The sequence below is a fragment of the Bufo bufo genome, chromosome 5, assembly GCF_905171765.1.
Source record: "Bufo bufo chromosome 5, aBufBuf1.1, whole genome shotgun sequence".
NCBI lineage: Eukaryota > Metazoa > Chordata > Amphibia > Anura > Bufonidae > Bufo > Bufo bufo.
In genome coordinates, this window is record NC_053393.1 from 461,952,901 (window position 1) to 461,973,369 (window position 20,469).

General features: G+C 46.1%; 2 protein-coding genes across 3 annotated transcripts in view; both read left to right on the top strand.

Annotated features, from left to right (window-relative positions):
• Positions 1–20,469, top strand: part of LOC121002302 (ATP-binding cassette sub-family B member 5-like) — a 1,125,761-nt gene that overhangs the window by 573,936 nt on the left and 531,356 nt on the right. The gene's annotated exons all lie outside the window — the stretch shown is intronic.
• LOC121002303 (ATP-binding cassette sub-family B member 5-like) overlaps positions 1–20,469 on the top strand; it is a 202,694-nt gene that overhangs the window by 60,676 nt on the left and 121,549 nt on the right. Inside the window, exons 10-11 of one of the 2 annotated variants that reach the window (XM_040433703.1) lie at positions 10,344–10,457; positions 19,655–19,765. In XM_040433703.1, the coding sequence (XP_040289637.1) occupies positions 10,344–10,457; positions 19,655–19,765 (225 nt within the window). The remainder of the gene's footprint in view (positions 1–10,343; positions 10,458–19,654; positions 19,766–20,469) is intronic. The other variant, XM_040433704.1, reaches the window with a different exon arrangement.

Consider the following 20,469-nt stretch of genomic DNA (forward strand, 5'->3'; position numbering starts at 1 on the left):
TGAGGCTCACCGGCAGCAACCACTCGTCGGTCTGTTGTTCTATACCCCGCCACAACTCCTGTGCGGTGTGGGGCCTGTCCCCCAAACATATGAGTTTCAGAATGGCCTGCTGACGTTTACCCCGTGCTGTGCTGAAGTTGGTGGTGAAGGTGTGTGGCTGACTGGATGAGCAGGTGGAAGAAGAGGAGGAGGAAGCTGAGTAGGAGGAGGAGGAGACAGGAGGCAAATAATGTTGCCCTGCGATCCTTGGCGGCGGAAGGACGTGCGCCAAACAGCTCTCCGCCTGGGGCCCAGCCGCCACTACATTTACCCAGCCAGTGTGCAGTTAGGGAGATATAGCGTCCCTGGCCGTGCTTACTGGTCCACGTATCTGTGGTTAGGTGGACCTTGCCACAGATGGCGTTGCGCAGTGCACACTTGATTTTATCCGACACTTGCTTGTGCAGGGAAGGCACGGCTCTCTTGGAGAAGTAGTGGCGGCTGGGAACAACATACTGTGGGACAGCAAGTGACATGAGCTCAGGGGCGTACCTAGAGTATTTGGCACCAGGGGCGAACCCTTTGTTTGGCACCCCCCCCCCCCCCCCCCCCCCCCAAGAAAGTTAAAAAAACATGCACAAACTTTTTTCAATGTTTTCAATAATATTTATAAATAAAAATAAAATAATATTTATAAATAAAAATAAAATAAACCTCTGCACACCCCCTTAACGAAATAAACCCATTAACCCCCCTTAATAAAACCCATTAACCACCCCTTAATAGACCCCTTAACCCTTCCTTAATAAAATAAAAACCTGCACCCCCTTAAACCCCAGTATAATAAACATTGGTGGCTCAGTGCGCCCCCCCTCCCTAGTATAATAAACATATAAACATTGGTGGTGCAGTGCGCCCCCCCCAACACCCTAGTATAATAAACATTGGTGGCGCAGTGCGCCCCCCCAACATAATAAACATTGGTGGCGCAGTGCGCCCCCCCTCCCTAGTATAATAAACATATAAACATTGGTGGTGCAGTGCGCCCCCCCCAACACCCCAGTATAATAAACATTGGTGGCGCAGTGTGCCCCCCCCAACATAATAAACATTGGTGGGCAGTGCGCCCCCCCTCCCTAGCATAATAAACATATAAACATTGGTGGTGCAGTGCGCCCCCCCCAACACCCCAGTATAATAAACATTGGTGGCACAGTGCGCCCTCCCCCCCCCCAACATAATAAACATTGGTGGGCAGTGCCAATGAGGGTTAAAAAAATAAATAAAAATTAACTCACCACCTCCAATTGATCGCGTAGCAGCCGGTCTCATGTACTTTTTCTTCAGGACCTGTGGTGATGTCACTGAGCTCATCACATGATACATCACATGATCCATCACCATGGTAATGGACCATGTGCTAGAGGCTGGAGCTCAGTGACGTCACCACAGGTCCTGAAGAAATTACAAGGAGACCGGCAGCAGCTACGCGATCAATTGGAGGAGGTGAGTTAATTTTTTATTTTTTAACCCTCATTGGCACTGCCCACTGCCCACCAATGTTTATTATACTGGGGGGGGGGGGCGCCGCACTCAATGTTTATTATACTGGGGGGGGGCGCACTCAATGTTTATTATACTGGGGGGGGCGCTGCAATCAATGTTTATTATACTGGGGGGGGGGGCACTCTGAAGATAACTGAGCTGTTAATACAAATACAGGAGGCGGGTGCCGGAATCAAATAGCGGCACCCGACCTCTATGACAGGGAGCGGCACCTAAGTGGTTAACTGCCGCTGATCGCAGCTCCCTGTCATAGAGGTCGGGTGCCGCTATTTGATTCCGGCACCCGCCTCCTGCATTTGTATTAACAGCTCAGTTATCTTCATTGGTGGCGCAGTGGCCACAGCCCCTCCCCCGGCCCTGTCCCTCTTCTTATTCACCGCGGCGGCAGCAGCACAGGGGGAGAAAGAGACCATCTGGAGCCCTGTCCCTATCACAGCGCCACGCCTGGCCCACTCGCCACTTTTTTTTATTTTATTTTTTTTATCCTCAGTCGCGGCTGGCACCCCCCTTGTGAGTGGCACCCGGGGCGGGCCGCCCCCCCGCCCCCCCCCTTGGTACGCCACTGCATGAGCTGTTTGAAGCTGTGTGTGTCCACCAGCCTAAATGACAGCATTTCATAGGCCAGTAGTTTAGAAATGCTGGCATTCAGGGCCAGGGATCGAGGGTGGCTAGGTGGGAATTTACGCTTTCTCTCAAATGTTTGTGAGATGGAGAGCTGAACGCTGCCGTGTGACATGGTTGAGATGCTTGGTGACGCAGGTGGTGGTGTTGGTGGTACATCCCATGTTTGCTGGGCGGCAGGTGCCAACGTTCCTCCAGAGGCAGAGGAAGAGGCCGAGGCGGCGGCAGCAGCAGCAGAAGAGGCCGAGGCGGCAGCAGCAGAAGAGGTAGCAGGGGGAGCCTGAGTGACTTCCTTGTTTTTAAGGTGTTTACTCCACTGCAGTTCATGCTTTGCATGCAGGTGCCTGGTCATGCAGGTTGTGCTAAGGTTCAGAACGTTAATGCCTCGCTTCAGGCTCTAATGGCACAGCGTGCAAACCACTCGGGTCTTGTCGTCAGCACATTGTTTGAAGAAGTGCCATGCCAGGGAACTCCTTGAAGCTGCCTTTGGGGTGCTCGGTCCCAGATGGCGGCGGTCAGTAGCAGGCGGAGTCTCTTGGCGGCGGGTGTTCTGATTTTGCCCACTGCTCCCTCTTTTGCTACGCTGTTGGCTCGGTCTCACCACTGCCTCTTCCTCCGAACTGTGAAAGTCAGTGGCACGACCTTCATTCCATGTGGGGTCTAGCACCTCATCGTCCCCTGCATCGTCTTCCACCCAGTCTTGATCCCTGACCTCCTGTTCAGTCTGCACACTGCAGAAAGACGCAGCAGTTGGCACCTGTGTTTCGTCATCATCAGAGACGTGCTGAGGTGGTATTCCCATGTCCTCATCATCAGGAAAAATAAGTGGTTGTGCGTTAGTGCATTCTATCTCTTCCACCCCTGGGGAAGGGCTAGGTGGATGCCCTTGGGAAACCCTGGCAGCAGAGTCTTCAAACAGCATAAGAGACTGCTGCATAACTTGAGGCTCAGACAGTTTCCCTGATATGCATGGGGGTGATGTGACAGACCGATGGGCTTGGTTTGCATGCGCCATCTGTGCGCTTTCTGCAGAAGACTGGGTGGGAGATAATGTGAACGTGCTGGATCCACTGTCGGCCACCCAATTGACTAATGCCTGTACCTGCTCAGGCCTTACCATCCTTAGAACGGCATTGGGCCCCACCAAATATCGCTGTAAATTCTGCTGGCTACTGGGACCTGAGGTAGTTGGTTCACTAGGACGTGTGGCTGTGGCAGAACGGCCACGTCCTCTCCCAGCACCAGAGGGTCCACTAACACCACCACGACCATGTCCACGTCCGCGTCCGCGTCCCTTATTAGATGTTTTCCTCATTGTTCCCGTTCACCACAATTTTGAGAATGGCAAATTTGGGAATGCTTTTTCAACCCAGAACAAAAAGTCTGCTTTGACGGTCACTACAAATAACTTGACCAGCTAAAACTGTGCAGATTTGTTTGAATAGAGATGTGAGACCTTTTTTTTTTTTCGCTGTGTGACAGTTATAGGTTTAATCTCAGAATGACACTTCTATCAGCACGCTAGCGTGTGTTCTAGGTTTTTCTGAATGACACTATCAATAACTTCAATGTAAGATTTTCTTTTTGGGATAGATTTCAAGTAGGCCTGAAATACCACAAACTAGTTATTTTCAGAATGGCAAATTTGGGAATGCTTTTTCAACCCAAAACAAAAAGTCTGCTTTGACGGTCACTACAAATAACTTGACCAGCTAAAACTGTGCAGATTTGGTTGAATAGAGATGTGAGACCTGTTTTTTTTTGCGCTGTGTGACAGTTATAGGTTTAATCACAGAATGACACTTCTATCAGCACGCTAGCGTGTGTCTTAGGTTTTTCTGAATGACACTATCAATAACTTCAATGTAAGATTTTCTTTTTGGGATAGATTTCAAGTAGGCCTGAAATACCACAAACTAGTTATTTTCAGAATGGCAAATTTGGGAATGCTTTTTCAACCCAGAACAAAAAGTCTGCTTTGACGGTCACTACAAATAACTTGACCAGCTAAAACTGTGCAGATTTGGTTGAATAGAGATGTGAGACCTGTTTTTTTTTGCGCTGTGTGACAGTTATAGGTTTAATCACAGAATGACACTTCTATCAGCACGCTAGCGTGTGTCTTAGGTTTTTCTGAATGACACTATCAATAACTTCAATGTAAGATTTTCTTTTTGGGATAGATTTCAAGTAGGCCTGAAATACCACAAACTAGTTATTTTCAGAATGGCAAATTTGGGAATGCTTTTTCAACCCAGAACAAAAAGTCTGCTTTGACGGTCACTACAAATAACTTGACCAGCTAAAACTGTGCAGATTTGGTTGAATAGAGATGTGAGACCTGTTTTTTTTTTGCGCTGTGTGACAGTTATAGGTTTAATCACAGAATGACACTTCTATCAGCACGCTAGCGTGTGTCTTAGGTTTTTCTGAATGACACTATCAATAACTTCAATGTAAGATTTTCTTTTTGGGATAGATTTCAAGTAGGCCTGAAATACCACAAACTAGTTATTTTCTGAATGGCAAATTTGGGAATGCTTTTTCAACCCAGAACAAAAAGTCTGCTTTGACGGTCACTACAAATAACTTGACCAGCTAAAACTGTGCAGATTTGGTTGAATAGAGATGTGAGACCTGTTTTTTTTTGCGCTGTGTGACAGTTATAGGTTTAATCACAGAATGACACTTCTATCAGCACGCTAGCGTGTGTCTTAGGTTTTTCTGAATGACACTATCAATAACTTCAATGTAAGATTTTCTTTTTGGGATAGATTTCAAGTAGGCCTGAAATACCACAAACTAGTTATTTTCAGAATGGCAAATTTGGGAATGCTTTTTCAACCCAGAACAAAAAGTCTGCTTTGACGGTCACTACAAATAACTTGACCAGCTAAAACTGTGCAGATTTGGTTGAATAGAGATGTGAGACCTGTTTTTTTTTGCGCTGTGTGACAGTTATAGGTTTAATCACAGAATGACACTTCTATCAGCACGCTAGCGTGTGTCCTAGGTTTTTCTGAATGACACTATCAATAACTTCAATGTAAGATTTTCTTTTTGGGATAGATTTCAAGTAGGCCTGAAATACCACAAACTAGTTATTTTCAGAATGGCAAATTTGGGAATGCTTTTTCAACCCAGAACAAAAAGTCTGCTTTTACGGTCACTACAAATAACTTGACCAGCTAAAACTGTGCAGATATGGTTGAATAGAAATGTCAGGTCTATTTTTTAGGCGCTGGGTGACAGGCTCAACTTGCCCCTGATGTAATATATGGCCAAAAAATAACCACACTGTTGATGGTTAAATGCACTTGGGTGACACAGGCTCAGCCTGCAGCTGATGTAGTATATGGCCAAAAAATAATCAGACTGTTGATGGTTAAATGCACTTGGGTGAAACAGGCTCAGCCTGCAGCTGATGTAGTATATGGCCAAAAAATAACCAGACTGTTGATGGTTAAATGCACTTCGGTGACACAGGCTCAGCCTGCAGCTGATGTAGGATATAGCACAAAATAACCACACTATCGATGGTTAAATACACTTGGTGATAGCTCGTGCTGGCGCACCACAAGTCACAAAATGGCCGCCGATCACCCCAGAAAAAAAGTGATCTAAAAACGCTCTGGGCAACCTCAAAAAAGTGAGCAAGTCAATAATAGCACTTCAATGATCCACAGCTGCAGATGGATCACAGAATGAAGTCTTTTGGAAGAGTTAATCTGCCTAATCTCGCCCTAACGTCGCAGCTGCAACCTCTCCCTATGCTTGAATCAGCAGAGTGACGTGCAGCGCTACGTGACCCAAGCTTATATAGAGGCTGGGTCACATGCTGCACTGGCCAATCACAGCCATGCCAATAGTTGGCAAGGCTGTGATGGCCTCTTGGGGCAAGTAGTATGACGCTTGTTGATTGGCTGCTTTGCAGCCTTTCAAAAAGCGCCAAGAAAGCGCCGAACACCGAACCCGAACCCGGACTTTTACGAAAATGTTCGGGTTCGGGTCCGTGTCACGGACACCCCAAAATTCGGTACGAACCCGAACTATACAGTTCGGGTTCGCTCATCCCTACCCGTGAACATACCTGATTTTACTTTAATGTAAATAAAATACAATTTGACCTTTCTGTGTCCATGTTTCTATATTTTGACGTTGGATACAACAAGACTAAAACAAGAAGTAAAAGAAACTTCAGAAAAAAATATTACATTTACTATATATACTATATTACCTAATACAAGGCCTGACAGTCCCGATCCATGTTCTTTCAGCAATTTTCACAAACCCATAAACTTTAATAGGCCAGAGTGGTGCATGATTCAGATAGAGATAATACAGGTCACAATACAAGTCTCGAACACTCCCACAGAATTCAATGTCCTTGTGGTTGCTTTAAAGAATATCCCTAAATCATGTTAACAGCAATTCAGGCAACATGGTCAATTACAAAACATGTACAGGAACTAAAACAATTTGCAAAATATAGATTATACTTTCCCATTAAATCAGATGATTTGCTGGTTGTATGTTGTTGCTAAACGCTTATAATCCACACTACAAAAATATAATATTTATTGAATTCCATATAATAAAAAGTATAATAATACAATCACAGAGATACGGTTAAAAACGGATCCCATATAGCAGCATGTGGCAAGTCACATGTAAAAGCATACAGCGATCTATGCGTATCAAAGAACGCCTGTAAAAGTCCACTATTCAGAAGGGCCCATATCCATCAGTACACTTATCCTGAAAGTCAGGATAATTTATATAGCTAGGTAAAAAGTTCCCTAGCCAACCTACAAAGCAGGCAGGCCCAATGGCCATATCATGTTAGTGCATGGTGGATAACCAACCCAACTGTATAAACCGCAATATAAGCTAGGTAAGGCACAAGGCTAAACTCAAAGGTAATAAGTATAATACTTGGAACAAACATAGAAACATGAAATGATACAGACCGCTGTATAGTGTGACCTCTAGCAACTCCCCGACGTACGTTTCGCCTGACGGTTTCGCCCGACGGCCCCCTGGAAGAAGCCGTCGGGCGAAACATACATTTTTGTAGTGTGGATATTTTAGTGTTTTCTGTTTAGATGGCCACACACATGGTTTAGAATCATTGGTGTTTTGTGGGAGTATTAAACGCTTATAATGCTGCATGATACAACCGTTTACACTGTACATCTATAGATGAACAAGCATGATATAAATATTCAACATAGTTAAATGTGAATGCTGGTGGCTGAATCAGGGCTGACTGTCCCTACGACTAAAGCTTTACTTGCTTGGCCTCTGGTAACAAACCTGATTCACATTAGTGATGAGCGGCATAGGCAATATTCGAATTCGCAATATTTAGCGAATTTTTTGCCGAATATTCGCAATAAATTTGCAAATTCGAGAATTTGTGATATCCAGTCATTGTTTACTTGATTGCAAAAATCGGCAATGTAATATATTCCCGATAAATTCGCGATTAGAATATTCAACACTATTCGCGAATACAAATATATAGCACTATATTCTAAATATTCGCGAATTCTCAAAGTGGCGATATTCGCGATTAAAATTCGTGATTCGAATATTCGTGCTCAACACTAATTCACACATCAAAATAGGAGATGGTTCTTTATAGTCAAGGAACCATCTCTTTTTTAATTCTCTCATTTCAAAAATGGCTAGCAGTATTGGCATTGAGACTTAGTATTAAAGGGGTTGTCCCCCGTTCAAAATACAGGGAATGCTTAAAAATATAAAAAAGAAAAACACCCCATATAATCCCGCTCTGTATACTGTGCTGCTGATCACATGCCATCCAACCATGTGATTGGTGCAGCTAGCAGTCTTGTTTATATTTACATCACTAGATTACTGAGGCCAGTGATTGGCTGCAGTGGTCACGTGATTAAATGGCATGCAATCCGCTGTAGAGAAGTATACAGAGACCAACGAGGACCATATTTTTTATACTCTGCACAACCCTTTTAATATAGAATTGAATATGTTTTTAATTTATACAGTGGTTTTTTACACTCATAAGACTAAATTGGTTACAGATGGCAAGAGGGAGGTTGTTGTTTGGCCTTCGGAAGACTCAAGCAGGTCTTTTAAGTTTAAATCTGATGCTGTGTCTTTTACCTATACAACTAAGTTATAAAGAAATGTCAGAAGCATAAGATTAGCTGAAGAAATTTAGACATTTGTAAAAAGGTGCCTACATACAGTACAGACCAAAAGTTTGGACACACCTTCTCATTCAAAGAGTTTTCTTTATTTTCATGACTATGAAAATTGTAGATTCACACTGAAGGCATCAAAACTATGAATTAACACATATGGAATTATATACATAACAAACAAGTGTGAAACAACAGAAAATATGTAATATTCTAGGTTCTTCAAAGTAGCCACCTTTTGCTTTGATTACTGCTTTGCACACTCTTGGCATTCTCTTGATGAGCTTCAAGAGGTAGTCCCCTGAAATGGTTTTCACTTCACAGGTGTGCCCTGTCAGGTTTAATAAGTGGGATTTCTTGCCTTATAAATGGGGTTGGGACCATCAGGGGCGTTGAGAAGAAGTCAGGTGGATACACAGCTGATAGTCCTACTGAATAGACTGTTAGAATTTATATTATGGCAAGAAAAAAGCAGCTAAGTAAAGAAAAACGAGTGGCCATCATTACTTTAAGAAATGAAGGTCAGTCAGTCAGCCGAAAAATTGGGAAAACTTTGAAAGTAAGGGCTATTTGACCATGAAGGAGAGTGATGGGGTGCTGCGCCAGATGACCTGGCCTCCACAGTCACCGGACCTGAACCCAATCGAGATGGTTTGGGGTGAGCTGGACCGCAGAGTGAAGGCAAAAGGGCCAACAAGTGCTAAGCATCTCTGGGAACTCCTTCAAGACTGTTGGAAGACCATTTCAGGGGACTACCTCTTGAAGCTCATCAAGAGAATGCCAAGAGTGTGCAAAGCAGTAATCAAGGTGGCTACTTTGAAGAACCTAGAATATGACATATTTTCAGTTGTTTCACACTTGTTTGTTATGTATATAATTCCACATGTGTTAATTCATAGTTTTGATGCCTTCATAGTCATGAAAATAAAGAAAACTTTTGGAATGAGAAGGTGTGTCCAAACTTTTGGTCTGTACTGTACATATTTAAAGGGGTTATCTGAATGTTTAATATCGATGACCTACCCTCAGAAAAGGAGATCATGGTCTGATTGGTGGAAGCCCAACTCCTGGAACCACCGCCTATCAAACTAGTCTAGGTCAGTGAACTGATGTTCATCTGTCACATGGTCTAAGCGCAGCTCTGTTCACTTGAAGCAAATAGGCCTGACCTGCAATACCAACCACAGCCGCTATCTAATGGAAGGTGCTGTGCTTGGTAAGCTGTGAGGAGGCTGTAGCACTCATTGGAGCGCCGCAGCTTCTTCAAAGAGCTGATCAGTAGGGGTGCCGGGTGTCGGACCATGACAATTACATACTAATGTCCTGTACTGAGGATATGTCATCAGCATTAAATACTCGGAAAACCCCTTTTAAACAACATAGGTGATTACATACAACTGTTAACAAACAAGAGATTAAAGGGGTCATCCGATTCTAAAAGAGTGGCCCAGACCTGCCCAATCCAGGTTTGGGATGATACTCACTCGATCCCCATTGCTGGATCCAGTTTCTAAGGCTCTCAGGCTGGCAGTTCCACATCCATGTGCACCAAAGACAACATCCATCGAGGGGGGCACATGTGAACTCTGCATCCAATCATAGGTTGCAGTGGTGACCTGCTCACTCTGCATTACGCGTGATGTCACATGTGACGCAGGGGGAGCAGGTCACTGCTGTGGCCTGTGATTGGCTGCAGTGGTCACGTGTACCCCTGTCAACAGATGTGGTCCTTGGCGCTCATGGGAGCAGAACTGCCGGCCCAGGAGCCCGACAGACTAGATCCAGCGGCGGGGATCAGGTGAGCATCACCCCCACCCTGGGTCGGGCAGGTCTGAACCACTCTTTTAGAATTGGAAAACTCCTTTAATTACACCATGGAAAGTACTGTATTATCCATATATCATGTCCATACCGTACTTCCATGAATGACATATCTATTTTTGTCAGAGATGCTTTCCTATTGTTTTTAAAACACATCTTTTCTGACAGGTCTTCTTCAGTGTGGTGATCAGCAGTTATTGCCTTGGTCAGGCAATTTCTCATCTTGAAGCATTTTCAATTGCAAGAGGTGCAGCTTATGGTATATATAATGTAATCGACCAGGTAAATCAGAAAGTGTACAAAACAGAATCATACAGAATGTTTTGTATAGAGTCATTATCAAAGCAGGTGTATGGGAAATTGATTGTAAAGTAAATTCTAAAAAAGAGTTAATTAAATGACTTGTCCCATGAAAAATATTCCACAGTTTTCAAACCAGCACCTGGATCTAAAAACTTTATCAATTGCAGGTAATTAAAAATGTAGTATAGCCACTGAGTTAGTCAATAAAATGTATCTGTATAGCGCCACCTGCTATTTCTTTGTTTTCTAATTTCTTTGTCCGGATCGCTGAGATGGCCGAACATGCTCAGTTTCATCCTTTAACTGATTCCTGTTCTGTGATAGAGAAAGAACTGCAACAGAAAGGACACACACCCTGAGCTGCTTTAGAAAGGACACTCCCCTTAAGTTGCCAGCTGGATATAAATCTAGCAATTAAAGCAATGATTTGGGAGACCTCTGGATTTATGTGAGGTAAAGGGATGGTTCTAGCTTTGTTAGAAAGAGTCTGGCATGTACTACTGTATACGATGTCATGGTTTGATTCTGGAGAGGTAGCCTGAGAAACAGCTACGGCTACCACATCCAAGTAAGTTAGCATTCGTGAAAATTACCTATTAGGTATAATTAGGTGAGCTGACCCTGTAAAAGATTTTAGGTGCAGGCCTGCTGGTGAGCTGACCCTGTAAAAGTTTTAGGTGCGGTTCTGCTGGTGAGCTAACCCTCTAAAACATTATATGCAAGGGCCTTCAGGTGAGCTGACCCTGTAAAACATTATATGCGAAGGCATGCAGGTGAGCTGACCCCCTAAAAAATTAAATGCGAGGGCCTTTAGGTAAGCTGACCCTGTAAAAGATTTGAGGTGCGGGCCTGCTGGTGAGCTGACCCTGTAAAAGATTTTATAAGCAGGCCTGCAGCTAAGCTTACACAGTAACATTTTTGGAGCAATTTTTCAACTAGAATCTTCTGGTATTGCACTGTTTTGCTCATCCTCTCCACCAAAGGAATGAGAGATGAGAAGTTCTCTTTGTAGCGGGTGTCGAGAAGGGTGAACAACCAGTAATCCATGTTTTCTAAAATGCGTAAAACGCGGGGGGTCGCAGGAAAGGCAGTCTAACATGAAGTCAGCAATGTGTGCCAGTGTCACGAGGGTATCGAGAACCACACCTGACTCCGTTATACCCGGGGTCAGGAAGTCGCAGCGGTTGGCTGCACGCTCTATTTAAGATAGGGCTGTTTTCCTTATGGTAGCTTTCTGGGTTTGCTTTGCAAACCCTTTTGGCTCACTCAGGGATCCGTAGCTCCTTCTCCTCAGCTGTTCCTTGTCCAGCACTCCCAGACCTTCTTATATTCCTCTCTCACACTTCTCTGGTTGTCAGAGATAGAGCTTCCTGCATGGACATCTATTCTGACCTTCTGGAGCTGTGTTGCTGCGTTCGCTGGTAGTTGGTCCAGAACGCTACCCTCCGGATCCCTGTTGGACCTTTTTGGTCTATTGTGGTCACCCACCTGGGTGTATGTGTTTGTCTGTTTTGTCTGTCCTCTCCCTGGTGTTTCCCTCTTAGTGATAGTGGTGCGGACTAGCGATCCCACCGGCCTGTTCACTATCTAGGGCTCATATTAGGGAAAGCCAGGGTTTAGGCACGCGATCGCCGCACGGGTGAGGAACCCGTCTAGGGACGTCAGGGCAGTCAGGTGCCAGCCGCAAGGTGAGTTAGGGGTCACCACCTTTCCCTCTCCCTTGGACAGGGCTTTCCCTGTTTTCCTCCCTGTGCGTGTCGTCGGTCATTACATTGAGGAACCCGTCTAGGGACGTCAGGGCAGTCAGGTGCCAGCCGCAAGGTGAGTTAGGGGTCACCACCTTTCCCTCTCCCTTGGACAGGGCTTTCCCTGTTTTCCTCCCTGTGCGTGTCGTCGGTCATTACATTGAGGAACCCGTCTAGGGACGTCAGGGCAGTCAGGTGCCAGCCGCAAGGTGAGTTAGGGGTCACCACCTTTCCCTCTCCCTTGGGCAGGGCTTTCCCTGTTTTCCTCCCTGTGCGTGTCGTCGGTAATTACATTATCTCTGGCCCTTATTTTGTGTAGGTAAAAAAAAAAAAAAAATTTTTTACCTACTTAGAATCCAGTATGGATCAAATTGCTGCTCTGTCCAAACAATTTCATGGCCTGTCTTTGGAGGTGGTAGGATTGAAGGCGTCGGTCCTCCAGCAACAGCAGCAATTGCAACTGACTGCAAGCCCAGCGGTTGCTACTGGTAACCAGGTTGTTGCGGAACCCAAGGTCCCTCTCCCTGACAGATTTTCTGGGGGAAGGGACAAGTTTTTGACATTCCGTGAGGCCTGTAAATTATACTTTAAACTGCGCCCTTACTCCTCTGGTTATGAAGATCAGCGGGTGGGGGTTGTTATTTCCCTGCTGCAGGGGGATCCGCAGTCCTGGGCGTTCTCTTTACCTACTGATTCCCAGGCTCTTCGGTCAGTGGATGAGTTTTTCGGGGCCTTGGGTCTCATATATGATGACCCTGACCGAGTCGCACTGGCTGAATCAAGATTACGGAGACTCTTACAAGGATAGCGGCCGGTAGAGGAGTATTGCTCTGAATTCCGTAGGTGGGCTACGGATACCCAGTGGAACGACCCGGCTCTCAGGAGTCAGTTCTGCTCTGGGTTATCCGAAAGGGTTAAGGATGCGCTTGCATTATATGAGACCCCTTGATGCGGTTATGTCCCTTTCTATCCGAATAGATAGACGCCTTAGGGACAGGTTGAAAAAACCGGAGCAATTGGTAACCCCTCCCAAGCAGCAGTTAGTCTGTACGGACTTAGACGAGCCTATGCAGCTAGGAGGAACTACTCGTCAGGTCCGTCCTCCTGAGGCTCGCCGTAGGCGTGGGGTTTGTTTTTTTTGTGGGGAGAGGGGTCATTTCATTAATGTCTGTCCTTCTTTCCTCAGAAACAAAAGACCGTCGGAAAAACTACTAACCCCAGGCGGTGTGGAGGATGTCAGCCGGGGGGTATACGTTTCCTCCATACGTACATCGCAATTTGTGTTGCCAGCGGTTATTATTTTTGGTGATAAGACGGAGACTATTTCTTTCTTTCTAGACAGTGGAGCAGGGGTAAATTTGATAGATGCCCATTTTGCCCGCACTTTGGGTTTGTCTCTCTGTACGTTACAGATACCCATTCCCATATTCGCTATTGATTCTGCTCCCCTGTCTCAGAGAAACCTCACCCACATTGTTCATAATTTACACCTTCGGGTAGGGGACCACCATAATGAGTGTCTTTCAGGTTATGTTCTGGAGGGGCTTCCCACTCCGGTAGTGCTGGGTCTTCCCTGTTTGGTAGCGCACAATCCAGTGGTGGATTGGCAGGCCAGGGAGATATTGGAGTGGAGTGAGCAGTGCAGAGAAAATTGCTTAAATAGCAATTGCTTAGTCGCCTCCATAACTACCCTACCTACATTTATTTCGGATTTTGAGGATGTTTTTTCTGAAAAGGGTTGTCAGAAGTTACCACCTCATCGTCCTTATGATTGCCCGGTTAACCTTATTCCCGGCGCAAAATTACCCAAGGCCAGGTTATATAATCTTTCGGGTCCAGAGAGACAAGCCATGAAAGATTATATCTCCGAGAGCTTGGCTAAGGGACACATCAGACCCTCTTCTTCACCCGTGGCTGCAGGGTTTTTCTTTGTTAAAAAGAAAGATGGGGGCCTGCGTCCTTGCTTAGATTTTCGCGAATTAAATCGGATAACCATCCGAGACCCATACCCTCTTCCTCTCATTCCTGACCTGTTTAATCAGATTGCGGGTGCTAGGTGGTTCTCCAAACTTGATCTTAGGGGGGCCTACAATCTGATTCGTATTAAGGAGGGGGATGAGTGGAAGACAGCGTTTAACACCCCTGAGGGGCATTATGAAAATCTAGTTATGCCTTTCGGTCTGACCAATGCTCCTGCCGTCTTTCAACATTTCGTTAATGAAATTTTTAGTCATCTAACCGGCAGGTTTGTGGTAATATACCTAGATGATATTTTAATTTATTCGTCTGATCTGAGAACACATGAGGTGCATGTCAGACAAGTACTGCAGGTCCTACGGACGAATGAATTATATGCGAAAATTGAAAAATGTGTCTTTGCCGTTCAGGAGATACAATTCCTGGGTTATTTTTTATCTGCTTCAGGTTTCCGTATGGATCCTAGGAAGGTCCAGGCAATTTTAGATTGGGATCTTCCTGAGAACCTCAAAGCACTACAACGGTTCTTGGGCTTCGCGAATTTCAATAGGAAATTCATTAAAAATTATTCACTTATTGTAAAACCGCTTACTGACATGACTAGGAAGGGGACTGATTTTTCTAAATGGTCTGACGCCGCTAAAGTTGCTTTTTCCTCTCTAAAAGAGAGGTTTACCTCAGCACCTGTACTAGTCCAACCTGATGTCTCTCAGCCTTTTATTGTTGAAGTCGATGCGTCAGAGGTGGGAGTGGGGGCGGTGCTGTCTCAGGGTCCGTCTCCTGGCAAATGGCGTCCTTGTGCTTTCTTTTCTAAAAAACTATCTGCAGCAGAAAAGAACTACGATATTGGCAATAGGGAACTATTAGCTATTAAACTTGCGTTTGAGGAGTGGCGTCACTTTTTAGAGGGGGCAGTCCACCCCATCACTGTGATTACGGACCACAAAAATCTTCTGTATCTCGAATCAGCTAAGCTTCTCACCCCTAGACAGGCTAGGTGGTCGCTATTTTTTACCAGGTTTAACTTTGTGATTACCTATCGTCCTGGGGCAAAGAATGCCAAGGCAGATGCACTATCTCGTTGTTTCCCTGGAGGGGGTAATGTGAGTGATCCGGTGCCCATTCTTCAAAGAGGAGTGGTTGTTTCTGCGGTACACTCTGTTCTGGAGGGGAAGGTGTTAGAGGCCCAGGGAAACGCCACGGTCTCTTGCCCCTCAGAGAAATTGTTTGTACCGTTGAACTTACGTTTCGAATTATTAAAGGAACATCATAATTCGGCACTTGCTGGGCACCCGGGTAGTAAAGCAACCTTGGAGCTATTGTCTCGTCGTTTTTGGTGGCCAAGGTTGCAGGGTCTCTATTACCACTCGTCATTCCCAATAGACCGTGGACACATCTGTCAATGGATTTTATCACTGACTTACCTTTGTCTGCGGGTAAAACAGTTATTTTGGTAGTAGTGGACAGGTTTAGCAAAATGGTACACTTCATTGCGTTACCCGCACTACCTAATGCTAAGACTCTTGCTCAGGTATTCGTCAGTGAAATCGTGAAGCTTCACGGGGTCCCCTCCGATGTTGTTTCGGATCGGGGTACCCAGTTTATTTCTAAATTTTGGAAAGCTTTTTGTTCCCGTTTGGGGGTACACTTGTCCTTTTCCTCAGCTTTCCATCCTCAGTCGAATGGACAGACTGAGCGTACCAACCAAAACCTTGAGACATATCTAAGATGTTTTGTGTCTGAAAACCAAGAGTTGTGGTCATCATATTTACCGTTAGCTGAGTTTGCCATAAATAATCGTCGTCAGGAATCCACTGGCAAGTCACCATTTCTTGGTGCATATGGTTTTCATCCCCAATTCTGTACTTTCAAAGAGGGTGGGTCTTCTGGGGTTCCCGAAGAGGAACGGTTTTCGTCATCTCTTTCATCGGTATGGCAGAAGGTGCAAGCTAACTTGAAAAATATGGGAGGTAAATACAAATGCATGGCTGATAAGAGACGGTCGCCAGGTCCGGACCTAGGAGTGAATGACTATGTGTGGTTGTCTACTAGGAATATTAAATTGAAGGTTCCCTCTTGGAAACTGGGTCCTAGGTTTATTGGCCCTTACAAAATTGTAGCCATCATCAACCCCGTGGCTTTTCGCCTGGAGTTACCTCAGACTTTTAAAATTCATAATGTTTTTCATAAGTCGTTACTCAAAAAATATGTTCCACCTCTAGAACCATCACTGCTGCCACCCCCTCCTGTTGTCGTGGATGGTAATCTAGAATTTCAGATATCCAAAATTGTTAATTCTCGTCGGGTCCGCCGCTCTCTTCAATATCTGGTGCATTGGAGAGGTTACGGTCCCGAGGAAAGAATGTGGGTTCCTGCGTCTGAGGTAAACGCTGACAGGTTAGTTCGGGTTTTTCATGCCTCTCATCCTGAGAGACCTGGTCCTGAGTGTCCGGAGGCCCCTCGTAGAGAGGGGGGTACTGTCACGAGGGTATCGAGAACCACACCTGACTCCGTTATACCCGGGGTCAGGAAGTCGCAGCGGTTGGCTGCACGCTCTATTTAAGATAGGGCTGTTTTCCTTATGGTAGCTTTCTGGGTTTGCTTTGCAAACCCTTTTGGCTCACTCAGGGATCCGTAGCTCCTTCTCCTCAGCTGTTCCTTGTCCAGCACTCCCAGACCTCCTTATATTCCTCTCTCACACTTCTCTGGTTGCCAGAGATAGAGCTTCCTGCCTGGACATCTATTCTGACCTTCTGGAGCTGTGTTGCTGCGTTCGCTGGTAGTTGGTCCAGAACGCTACCCTCCGGATCCCTGTTGGACCTTTTTGGTCTATTGTGGTCACCCACCTGTGTGTATATGTTTGTCTGTTTTGTCTGTCCTCTCCCTGGTGTTTCCCTCTTAGTGATAGTGGTGCGGACTAGCGATCCCACCGGCCTGTTCACTATCTAGGGCTCATATTAGGGAAAGCCAGGGTTTAGGCACGCGATCGCCGCACGGGTGAGGAACCCGTCTAGGGACGTCAGGGCAGTCAGGTGCCAGCCGCAAGGTGAGTTAGGGGTCACCACCTTTCCCTCTCCCTTGGACAGGGCTTTCCCTGTTTTCCTCCCTGTGCGTGTCGTCGGTCATTACATTGAGGAACCCGTCTAGGGACGTCAGGGCAGTCAGGTGCCAGCCGCAAGGTGAGTTAGGGGTCACCACCTTTCCCTCTCCCTTGGGCAGGGCTTTCCCTGTTTTCCTCCCTGTGCGTGTCGTCGGTCATTACAGCCAGAGTACCAACAGGCAAAACCTCGCTGTCGTCTTCAGGAGGATCACTCTCAATCTCCTCATCCTCTTCCTCCTCTTCTGCCCACCCACGCAGAATAGATGGAATTAAACTTCCATGGGTACTACCCTCTGTAGCGGAGGCAACTGTCTCCTGCCCCTCCTCCTCTTCATCGTCCAATGTGAGCAGTGAGCATTTGAGTAGACACAGAAGTGGAATGGTTATGCTGGTAATAGTGTTATCGCCGCTCACCATCTGTGTTGATACCTCAAAGTTTCTTAAAACGTCACAGAGGTCAGACATCCATACCCACTCCTCGTTTGTGAAGAGCGGAAGCTGACTGGAAAGGCGACTACCATGTTGCAGCTGGTATTCCACTACTGCCCTCTGCTGCTCACAAAGCCTGGCAAACATGTGGAATGTGGAGTTCCAGCGCACAACAGCCGGTGAGCTGGCAATTTCAAGTGCTGCTGCAGCATTGACAGACCGGCTGAAGCTGTCGGTGACTTGCGGAAATGGGCACACATGCGGCGCACCTTCACTAGTAGCTCAGGCAAATTGGGGTAGGTTTTGAGAAACCGCTGAACCACAAGGTTGAACACGTGGGCTAGGCATGGGATGTGTCTGAGCTTGCTGAGCTCCAAAGCCGCCATGAAAGTTACGGCCATTATCAGACACAACCATGCCTGGTTGTAGGTTGAGTGGCCAGAGCCACAGCTCAGTCTGGTCTCTTATCCCCTGCCACAGCTCTGCGGCGGTGTGTTCTGTTTGTCCCCTAAGCATATCAGCTTCGGCACGGCCTGTTGACGCTTCCCCACTGCAGTGCTACACTGCTTCCAGCTACCGGCTGATGACTGACTGGCGCTGCATACGGATAATTCAGAGGTGGAAGTGGAGGAGGAAGCGGAGGAGGAGAAGTGGAGGTTGGAGCCACTAACGTAGGTGCTGGCGGAAACCCTGATCGACGTAGGGCCCGCAATCCTTGGCGTTGGTAGCACCTGTGACATCCCAGGGTACGACTCGCTTTCAGCCTCCACAACGTTCACACACTGTGTCGTCAGGGAAATGTAGTGTCCCTGGCCGAATGCACTTGTCCATGTGTCTGTGGTTAAGTGGACCTTCCCAGTAAATGCGTTGGTTAGGGCACGTGTAATGTAACTGGACACATGTTGGTGTAAGGCGGGCATGGCACACCGTGAAAAATAGTGGCGGCTGGCGACTGCCTAACAAGGGACGGCCGCCAACATCAGGATGCGGAAGGCCTCAGTGTCCACCAACCTAAATGGCAACATTTCCAGGGCCAGTAATTTGGAAAGTTGAGCATTTAGTGCTATGGCCTGTGGGTGGGTGGCTGGGTATTTGCGCTTGCGTTCAAATGCCTGGGGTAAGGACATTTGTACACTGCGCTGGGACACGAAAGGGGATGTGGTCGCTGATGGTGCTTGTGAAGGTATGCGCACACTTTAAACAGGAGATTTGGCGCAGATAGTTTTACTGTCCGTAGGAGACACCGTCTAGGGAAAAAGTGTACTGGATGTCACTGATATTTTAGGGATGCGCACACTTCAAACAGGAGATGTGGCGCAGATAATTTAACTGTCCGCAGGGACACCGTCTACGGAAAAAGTGTACTGGATGTCACTGATATTTTAGGGATGCACAAACTTTAAACAGGAGATGTGGCACGGATAATTTAACTGTCTGCAGCGGACACTGTCTACGGAAAAAGTGCACTGGATGTCACTGATATTTTAGGGATACGCACACTTTAAACAGGAGATGTTGCAAGGATAATTTAACTGTCCGCAGCGGACACTGTATACGGAAAAAGTGCACTGGATGTCACTGATATTTTAGGGATGCGCACACTTTAAACAAGAGATGTGGCGCGGATAATTTTACTGTCCGCAGAGGACACCGGCTACAGAAAAAGTGTACTGTATGTCACTTATATTGTAGGGTTGCGCACACTTTAAACAGTAGATGTGGCGCGGATAATGTAAGTGTCCGCAGCGGACACCGTCTATGGAAAAAGTGCACTGGAAGTGCTCGCTCAACACTAGAGTCTACCAGTATTATTGCATCTGTCCAGCATCTCAGAACTTTGTTCCCCCCTTTTACCTTTTTTATTGCTTTGATCATAGACTCCACATCCTCAAACAAAATAAACACCTTTATATATTGTTTTATAGACGTCTACTATTGACAGCTTTTCAACAGAAGGATACAGGCCAGATACTATAAAGGGAGATGTGGAATTTAAAGACGTTCATTTTTGCTATCCATCTCGACAAAATGTTCAGGTAAGAGCAATTACATATGTTCATTTCTAAATGAATCTTCACAATTTTTTCTTAATTAGGCCTCATGCACACGACGGTAGTTTATCTCTGTGTCCGTTCCGTTTTTTTTGCCGACCGTATATACGGAACCATTGATTTCAATGGGTCCACAAAAAAAACTGAAGTTACTCTGTGTGCATTCCATTTCCGTATGTCCGTATTTCCGTTCCGCAAAAAAATAGAACATGTCCTATTATTGTCCGCATTACGGACAAGGATAGAACTGTTCTATTGTGGTCCAGCTGTTCCGTTCTGCAAAATACGGAATGCAGACGGACATCATCCGTATTTTTTGCAGATCTTCTTTTTGAGGACCGCAAAATACATATGGTCATGTGCCTTAGGGTTCATGCACACGACCGTATCCCCTCCAAGACATACGGTCCGTGACCGGGCCATATGTCCCGAAGTGGCATACATCGTGGACACGGGAGCGCACAGCATCATAGGTTACTATGATGCTGTGCGCATCGTGCCAACCGCAGGGCTATTGTCCTGCACTCATATGATCTTATGAGTGCAAGACAACAGTCCCGCGGACGGCCCAATGCACGCAGCATCATAGTAATCTCGGAGGGCATACGGTCGTGTACATGAGCCCTTAAGCAAAGAAAATTACTGAAGCAAACAACCCAATATTTTTACTAATATCTGTAATATTTGCC